The sequence below is a fragment of the Grammomys surdaster genome, unplaced genomic scaffold, assembly GCF_004785775.1.
Source record: "Grammomys surdaster isolate TR1022 unplaced genomic scaffold, NIH_TR_1.0 63, whole genome shotgun sequence".
Classification (NCBI taxonomy): domain Eukaryota; kingdom Metazoa; phylum Chordata; class Mammalia; order Rodentia; family Muridae; genus Grammomys; species Grammomys surdaster.
The window spans coordinates 16,481,237-16,490,941 of NW_021604565.1; the positions used below are offsets into that span (position 1 = coordinate 16,481,237).

Below are 9,705 nucleotides of genomic sequence, written 5' to 3' on the forward strand. Positions count from 1 at the left end.
GTTGTGGATGGGGCTGAGGGCAAGACCAGTCTGTCCCTTCCCGTGGCACAGTGAGTGGGGAAAGGGTAGAAAGAGAAGGATCCCCATTTCCATAACTTATTGTGTTGAAAATATCCTATTATATTATTTCCTAGAGTTAATGTATGGAACATCATCTAAGGAAAGTGCTAGAATCAAATCTGTGGTTCCTTTGTAAGTTGTTACCCTTGATGCCATTAAATAACTTAGTCACATTGTGGAGGAAATTGATTCAGGGTGATGTGGCCACCTTCTCACGGCTGCTTCCCCTTCCCTGATCTATATTAAGCCTTCGAGCCTCCACAAGGGCATGCTGTGTGCTTGTGGAGGAACGTGAGAGGAACTTGTAAGTAAACTTTCAAAATAATCTTGCTTCTAAAATTACTTTTAAAAGAACATGCTAGTAAACTGGAATCCAGCCCCACGACCAGAGAGAACTTTAAACCTGTCTTCCACCTCAGCTATCTGCCTATGGGGTGAAGGAACAGGAAGACAGCAATTGGGGGCTTGTACCTGGCTGCTCAGGCTCAGGGACAACTTGCCCAGGGGTGTGAGGGGTGTCCTGCCGAAGGCACTACTGCGCATATCTCCCTGGCTTTGGAAGAGTGGATCTCCGCCCTGCGTCTTGGTTGTGGTTAGCTTGGGAGCTAGTTTGTGGGGTTCACCAATGCAGAGCAGCCCAGCTTGGCCAACTGTGAGCTTCCAAGCTTTGCACAGTGATGGACTGAACTGTCTCGCACTTGCAACTCTGTTTACCCCACAGTGTCCATTAATCTCCTTCTGTATGAAGGCCGCCTTCTTGGAGAAGGCAATTGCTGGCTTTCCCAAGGCAAAAATGACTAAACCAGAGTGATGAGGAATTCGTTCCACCTCAGAAGAGGCTGCAGCTCCTGCTCACGCTATTTTGGCAGCTTGAGAGAACAGCGTGTTCCCAGCCAAAAGATAAGTTTGCAAGAGCTTAACAGCAAGCAAGAAAAAGGGAGTAAAAAAGAAAGGAAAAAAGCAAGCAGCCACCTTTCATTCCTCCCGTGGCCGGCCGAGCTTTGATGCTCTGCCTCAGAAGTGGCTGCAGAACTCACTCCAGGCATCTGTGGCTAGCATTCATCTGTCACTGAGGGATCTCTGGGCCATCGGGGACCAATCTGAGGGCCCAGGAAGTGAAATGACCACACAGCCTGTGTAAGCAGAAGCAAGCTAGAGAGCAGGCCTCCTGTCACCATGCCGGGAACCTTTTTGAAAGTTCACTCAGTCTTTTGCAGAAATTTCTTTTCAAATGACTTTCATATCATGTCAGGTCCCAAAGAAAGTTGAAGGCAGAACTGGCTGGAGGCACCCTGGAGGGAAGGAGTGATTGTTCCATTGGGTTAATGTTCCCTCAGGTGTCTGCAGATAAACTGTGCTGGCTGAGTTTAGGCCATTGGATTCTGTGCAGAAGCAGAGTCAGAATGAGCTGGCAGTGTTCCACCCGAGAGAGAAACGGCAGTGGTTCGGGTCCCTGAGGTCATAGGCTCCTGGCCTTTCTCCCTTCCACCCTCAGTGGAGCAGCAGGCCTACTGTGTGCCTCACTGGGCATGTGCAACTTCCATCTAGAGCACTCTCAGGGCAGGCCATTTGCTTGCAAGTTGTTACTATTTCATAGTTCTATGTGTTATAGTATCTGACGGGACGTTGTATCTGAAGCAAGGTAGAAAACGTACTTGCATGTTGAGGTTTGATTTGTGCCTAAAGGGTAGTGCTCAGGAATAGGGGTGTTTCTGATTTCCAACAAGGAGGGCAGAGTGGACACTGGGTGTGGAAGTGGGAATTCATGCATGTCAGGCCATGAGGATGCATTGACACTTAACCTGTGTGAGTGCATGCATACACACACATACACACATGTGCACACATATTCATACAGTACCAGAGAAAACCACAGCAGCTGTGTTTGCTAGCTACACATGCAGGATGAATGGGAAAGGCTGGTGCCTCCGTTTCTATGGCAACAGCTCAGCTCTACATAAAAGCAGGTAAACATGGGCTCAGGTTGGATACACAGGCTGTGCAGCTCTGTGGGGCGCTTGGTTTGACTCAGGGTATTCACCACAGCTCTGTTCTTTTGTTTTTCCCCCACTGGGTCTCATGAACATCACCAGAACCGTGTGAAAGGTGTCCTGGTGGCATTTTGCTGTAAACTCTAACTAAGGCTTGTCTGCTTGGGGTGTGATGCAAAGTGTAGGCTAGGGATAAAAGCAAGGGAGTGGTGCTTACCCTTAGAAAATCGCTGCTGTAAAAGCAAGAAGCAGGCTCTTTGTGTTGGAGAGACAAGGCTGTTGAGTCAGGCAATAAGCATTATTGATAATGGAAGCAAAATGAAGAAAAATGATAGGCTAAAGGGATCAAGGAGGCTTTCAGAAGCTACCAACAGAGTAATGTAGAGGATGAGGACTTGGTCCAGTAAACAGAGCAAGGGAAGCAAACGGAGCTCAAATAGATTCCAAGATGCAGAGAGTAGAAATCAGCTTACAGCACACTCAAACTATCCCAAGGAACAAAAGGAAGAGAAGTGATCTCACGGTGTGGCTGGGAGGTGGGCTAAGGCCAGAAGGGGCGGGGACACTGGAGGAAGTCATGTCTGTCAAGAAGTGCAAACTGACAACTGAGCTCAAAATCAGCCAGACTCGGCCAATGTTTGGGTTTATTATTATTATTATTATTATTCTTTAATCTATCTTTCTTTCTTTTTTCTTTCTTTCTTTCTTACAATCCAGGCTTTATCCCCCTCCCAGTCTACCCTCTGACTCTCTGACTGTTCCACATCCCACACCCTTCCCCCTCCCCCCATCTCCAAGAGGATGACCCCATCCCCACCCCTACCCCACCAGACCTCCCCAGTTCCTGGGACCCCAAGTCTCTTGAGGGTTAGGTGAGTCTTCTCTGAGTCCAGACCTGGCAGTCCTCTGCTGTATATGTGTTGGGGACCTCATATCAGCTGGTGTATGTTGCCTGGTGGCTCAGTGTCTGAGAGATCCCAGGGGTTCAATTTAGTTGAGACTGTTGGTCCTCCTACAGGATCATCCTCCTCCTCAGCTTCTTCCAGCTTTTCCCCAATTCAACCACAGGGGTCTCCAGCTTCTGTCCTATGGGTGTGTGTAAATATCTGCATCTGACTCTTTCAGCTGCTTGTTGGGCAGTCATGATAGGCCCCTGTGTTTTTAACAGTTAGATAGCACCCAAAGAAAGGTGCTGGAGATTGAAACAGTGTTTCCAATGTGGCTTACGAGGACGTGCACTCTCTAAAGGAGTTAAGAAGGTTAATGAGACCTCACCCACTGTGACCGATGTCCTTAGAAAAGGGAAAAGTTACGGCTTATCATCGCTGAAGAGAGAGAAGAAACTGATCTAACAGAGAGGTGGGGGCTTCACACTTGATTAAAGATAACACACTGGAAAATAAAAAGGAGAGAGACAAAGAGGAGGAGGAGGAGAAACCAGAGAGCTCCCTCTCTTCCTTCTGCTACATGAGAGCACACAGAGAGGAAGCAGATATCTGTAACACCAGGAAGAAAGCCCTCACCAGAGCCTGACCCTGTGCAACCTTGAACAGAGTCTTCCAGTCTCCAAAACTCTAAGAAATAAATGCCCCTGCTTCTTCCTAAGGCGTTTTGTTATGGCACCCTGACCATGGCATGCACACAGGAAATTTTTACTCTGGGAAAGAAATAGCTTGTTTTGCTTGTTTTTTTCTGCTAGTTGGGAAGAAGAGAATTGGGGTATCTAACAGAACAATAGGCCCCACCCTGAAGCAAGAAGAGGTCACTGAAGTCAACTGTAACCACATAGAGCCTTCTAGTACCAGAGAATGGCACAACCAGCCTGCCACCCAGCCTTCCATGAAGGCGAGTGTCCAAGCTCAAGTTCAGAAAACAGAAAATCTTAATTTTCTGTGGAAGTACATGATGGTCTGTAAGTGTGGTGCATGATGGTCTGGAAGTGTGATGCACTGTGGTCTGGAATGTGTTGCACGATGTCCCAGAAGTGTGTTACATTGTCAGGACACATCATCTCCAGGCATTGGTGGTGTGTCTAGAGAATCTTCTCTTCTTAAGTTTCAATAAGAAGGATCAGACGGGTCATCTACGTTAGGGAAAATGGTAAGCTTCGAGTGGGAAGAAATCAAAGTCACACTTGGGAGTGAGAGAAGGTCAGGCTCAAAGTCAGGGCTCAGCTTAGTCCCTTGAGCTGCACACTGAGAGAATGCCTCCCATCTTTCTCCCTGAAAGTTTGGTGTCTTTGGGTGACAGCTTGTTCTCAAAGACAAGGGTGAAACTGTTGCTTGTTGAGTAAACATGTACCTCTTACAGAATGAAATTGCAGCCATAGATCTCATTTAATTGATATTAGATTTTATTGTAGGATCAAATTTTAATGTGTCTATAAATCTGTTTCATACTTGTGGATGGATATCTGTATTAAGAACATGCTGTACAAGGAAAAAGGCAAGAAAAGGAAGAAATGAGTCTACAATATACATTATTAATATTTCAGCAGACAAGAAAAATTGGGACCTCACTGAGGAAACTAGAAAAAAAGTGAAACTGGGTATTCTCATTTGGTTAAAGATAAATCTGCTGACTGGAGACATCCTAACCTCAGAGAGTCGACCCTTCGGATGAAGGAGAGAAAACCCAATGAATAGACAGCGGAAACGGATCTGTGGCACTTGGATCAGCTCTTGAGCTGTCCAGGCTGTGAGGGTGGCATGGTTCCAGGAGGAATAGGCTCAGACAGCAGAGTGTCCCGTTCCCTAACCCAGAGTTGGGAAATCTAGGCAGGATGCAGAGGTAATGGCTAGCTGAAGGCTCACTACAGCTTGCTGTGAATTCCATTGTACCGCCCACTCTGGGTAAAGGCTGGCAAGTTTCAGCAAAGGCTCATAACTTCAGCTTCCTCTGCATAAGATGCAAAGCATGTTTGAAGCAGGGGATGTGGAGGCTTCTTGCAAAGTGCCCTTGATGTAATAGACAGTTAGTACTTACTTATGTATCAGTCAGTCAAATGACAGCATGGGATCAGATCATAAAGGTCTAAAGCAAAGAAAGTTCATAGGGCTGTGTCTAAGGAGACACAGTTCCTACCTACCCACTGCCCAGTGTCCACTAAGCCCTCCTGGGTAGGGGCAGCAGATAAGTTTCAGGAGCACAGACCCATTGGTGACATTGCTTCTCTCTTCCCTGAGGGCCATGTGCAAGCATTGCTCACCGACTGAGAAATGGCACAGCTCACAGGAGAAAAGAGTGATGGTCCTTCATGGTCTCTACCCTGATCTCCTCTCTAATTCCCTTTCCTTCTGATGCAAGAACAGCCTCCTGTGGGGCATCTTTATTAAACAATATTTTACTTTGTTTTATTAGTGTGTGTGTGTGTGTGTGTGAGAGAGAGAGAGAGGAGAGGGGGGGGAGGGAGGGAGATGGGAGTGGGGTATATTTGCTACACATAGCTATGCAGAGACCACAGGACAAGTCCATGGGGTTCATTCTGCCCTTCCACTTTTATTTATGTGGGTTCCAGCTATCAAAATTCAGGTATCCAGGTGTCTTAGTTAGGGTTTCCATTTCGGGGACAAAGCACCATGTCCAAAAGCAACTCGGGCAGGAAAAGGCTTATTGCAGCTTCCATATCCAAATGACAGTTCGTCTTGAAGGGAGGTTGGGGCAGGAACTGAAGCAGAGTCCACGGAGGAATGCTGTTCACCTGCTTTCTTCTCATACCGCCTAGGGTTACTGTCCACGGTGGCACCGACTCCTTTCGTGGACTAGGTGTACTTGAATCAACCATTAAATAATAAAAATAACCCATAGGGTTGCCCACTGGCCAATTGGATAAGGGTGTTTCCTCAACTGAGGGTCCCTCTTCCCAAATGACTCTAGCCTGTGTCAAGCTGACAAAAACAAAACAAAAACAAACAAAAACACAACAACAACAAACCACCGTGCTTCCCAAGCCTTTACTTGATGAGCCATCTTGCTGGCTCCACGTTTGGGATACTGATTCTGCAAAGCTAGCCTACGGGACAATGACCCTTGTTGTGGGGTGAGTTTGCAGTGCTCATGATTTGAACCTTGGTCTCCAGATGCCCACACTGGTTTGAGAGGCTATGTACACAGTGGGCAGGGCTGAGCTTGAGGAAGTGGACGACTGGGGGAAGAGTTCTTGGGGGCATTTTAGCCCTGCTAACTTCCTATCTCCACCTCTAATTTCTTTCTGCCTGGTGTAAAAGTTCTCTGCAGGGCCTTCCTGGTTCCCTGATGTTCTGCTCAAAATCTTGGGCCCAAACAACCGTGGACTGAAGCTGCCCAACCCTACAATCCCCTACCAGGTTGATTCTGTCAGGAATTTTGTGGCAGCAGTTAAAAAAAAGCAATGGATACTGCCTGTCTTCAATGTAAGAGTCTTCTTCACATGTCTTTTCTGCTAGGATCCATTCCTGTCCTGGAAATTTACACGTGTTTATTCCTAAGGTGCGTGTTTCCTCTGACTTAATTCTGCCTTTTGTTAACTCCACTCAGCCTGAGCACAGAATCAGATCTTCCTGTCTGGTTTTCAATTCATGCCCCGTAGCCCCCACCTATGTTCATTTCTACCAAACCCAATGTAACACACCAGTTTCCACAGTGTTAAGCTGTGCCACAGATCCTATTCCACAATACTTCTACAAGAAAGAATATACGTGAGAGTGTTTAAAGGCCGCACGGTGTCCCCCATTAAATCTTATACATGTGGTACAGTGTTCCTTGGTATTTTTATGTCACTCAGGAGTTATACTTATGAGATACAATCTCAGTGGCTTTGAGATGGAGGAAGGAGGAGCCATGATCCAGAGAATGCATGCCCCTCAAACCTCAAGGAGCTGGCACAGGAAAGTAGCCCAGTTCTCCTCCTGATCTTCCAGAAGGGTCATAGCTCTAGGGACTCATTTTAGACTACTGACCTCCAGGAAGAATTCTAAGAATAAATGGGTATTTCTTTGATCTAGTGAGTCTGTGATAATTTGTTAACGTGTTAAAAGGACCCTAATTACCACAGTAGAGCAGATGGCAGGGCTAGACTAGAGCGTGAAGAACTGAGTCATAGTCCCTTGGAGATGGGCTGGCGTGTGGGCATTGCTGCCACATTTAACTGGCTAAATCATAAGGCCAACCTAGACCCAAAGATGCGGAAACAGACCTCAACTCCAGTTGTTATTGCTTTAGTTTGCTTGTTTGGTTGGTTGTATTTTGAGACAGGATTTCTCTTTGCATCCATGGCTGTCCTGGAACTTGCTTTATAAGCCAGGCTGGCCTTGAACTCAGAGACTTGCCTGCCTCTGCTTATCAAGCGTTGGGATTAAAGTTATGTGGCACCACGTCCTGGTATCACCTCATACTTGATATATTCTATTTCTCCCATTTCTTGGTGGGAGTCCCATTGGAAAGGAAGGAGTGGACAGAGGGAAGGATATATATCTTATTATAAGATATTATCATAAGCATATACTATATACATATATCTTTAATATATTAGAAATATATTTAATACACACATATATGTGTATATTTATAGCTAATCTACCATCTCATTTCTAAATAATTTCTGAACTTAGTTTCTTTTTTATTTCTAGGGACACAGGGAGTATGAGGCTCTGGACCTTGGGCACCAATATTTTCCTAAGACTTTGGGGGACATATGTGTTTCCAGGAAGCACTGGCTGGATGGACTTTATCCAACATTTGGGAGTTTGCTGCTTTGTGGCTTTCCTTTCGGCGAGCCTCCTCTCTGTAGCCTTCTACTGGATCTTGCCATCCGTTGCCCTGCTCTCTGCTGTCTGGATGACCACTTGTGTTTTTCTGTGCTGTTCCAAGCGTGCACGATGCTTCGTTCTTCTGGTCATTCTCTCGTGTGGCCTCCGTGAAGGTAGAAACGCTTTGATTGCGGCTGGCACTGGGGTAGTGATCTTCGGACATGTGGAAAATATTTTTTATAACCTCAGAGGTCTCCTAGACAGCATGACTTGCAACCTAAGAGCAAAAAGCTTTTCAACACATTTTCCACTTTTAGAACGTTATACTGAAGCCATTCAGTGGATTTATGGCCTTGCCACACCGCTGAATCTATTTGATGACCTTATTTCTTGGAACCAGACTCTAGTGGTCTCCCTTTTTAGTCCCAGCCACGCCCTGGAGGCTCACATGAATGACACTAGAGGAGAAGTCCTGGGTGTCCTGCACCATATGGTGCTCACCACAGAGCTGCTAACTTCTGTGGGCCAGAAGCTGCTTGCCCTGGCCGGGCTTTTGCTCATCCTAGTTAGCACTGGCCTCTTCCTGAAGCGATTCCTGGGCCCTTGTGGCCAGAAGTATGAGAATATCTACATCACCAGACAATTTGTTCTGTTTGATGAGAAGGAGAGGTACCAACAGCGGCCCAGTGTCCTCCCGCTGAATAAGAAGGAAAGGAAGAAATATGTCATCATCCCATCTTTTCAGCTGACTCCCAAAGAGAGGAAAAACCTTGGGCTGTTTTTCCTTCCTGTCCTGACCTATCTCTACCTGTGGGTGCTGTTCGCAGCTGTGGATTATCTACTGTATCGGCTCATTTCCTCCGTGAACAAACAGTTCCAAAGCTTGCCTGGGCTGGAAGTTCACCTGAAACTACGTGGAGAGGTAGTGACCTACAAGAGCTGCTCATGGTACAATGGGGCTTTTTATTGATGTGCCTTTTGAAAACTCTGGGACATCCCAAGCCAGCCAGTGTCTTCTGATTCCTGGTGCCTGGCACACTGAAGGAGCCCAGTAGTATGGACTAAATTGGGTCCCAGAGTTAGAATATAATTCTATGTTATTTTTCTATGGCTGTTATAACTAATGGTCAGAAGCTGGATGTCTTAAAACAGCATAAATTTATTCCCTTTTAGTTCAAAAGCAAGAAGTCCAGATCAATATCGCTAGGCTGAAGTCCAAGTGTTTTGGCATGGGTGTCTTCCTTTCAGAAAGCCATTTACTCTGCATCATCTGATTTGACTTGGCCAGCAGCATTGCCTGGCTTGTGGCAGCATCACATGTATCTCTCTATGCATGGAAAAATAGCTACATCCCTCTCAAACCGGGCTCATGGTCACGTTAGGGTGCACCAGGACAAGTTCTCCATCTCAAAGAGTCTGACTTAGTGTCACTGCTGAAACTTCTCTCAGAGTGTTGCAGGCTCCAGGAGCTAGAACATTATATCATTGGGGGACTTACAGTCAGCAAACCCTGGAGTGTAAGAATAAGTTCGTGTCAGGGGTTAAGCTTGGATTTCACTTTGGTTGAGTCTCAAGGGTATATATGGACCTACCAAGCAGGGTTTGGGGTTTGAGTTCCTCTTGCTGTCAAGACTTGAGCAGACAGACTCCAAACTCTTCTGAGAACTTTGTTTTGTAGTCTGAGTCCTTACCAACAGGAAGGGCTTCAACCACAGTAGTGGGATATGGAGGAAGCCATTAAAATGCTGTTCATAGACACCTTAGCTTCTCTTTTTATACAACTTCAGTCAGTGACTGTCAACAACATGTGTCTCTGTGTAGTGTGTGTGTGTCTGCATGTCTCTCTCTCTGTGTGGGGTGTCTCTGTGTGTGTGTCTGCATGTCTGTGTGTGTCTGCATCCCTCTCCCTCTCCCCCTCCCTCTCCCCC

At 46.4% G+C, this 9,705-nt stretch overlaps 1 protein-coding gene across 4 annotated transcripts in view; it reads left to right on the forward strand.

Annotated features, from left to right (window-relative positions):
* The first annotated feature begins 335 nt into the window (after window positions 1-335).
* Dcstamp (dendrocyte expressed seven transmembrane protein) overlaps window positions 336-9,705 on the forward strand; it is a 14,649-nt gene continuing 5,279 nt past the window's right edge. For all 4 annotated transcript variants that reach the window (XM_028767510.1, XM_028767516.1, XM_028767518.1 and 1 more), the window contains exons 1-2: window positions 336-364; window positions 7,658-8,699. In XM_028767510.1, the coding sequence (XP_028623343.1) occupies window positions 7,671-8,699 (1,029 nt within the window). In that variant the 5' untranslated portion in view covers window positions 336-364; window positions 7,658-7,670. The remainder of the gene's footprint in view (window positions 365-7,657; window positions 8,700-9,705) is intronic.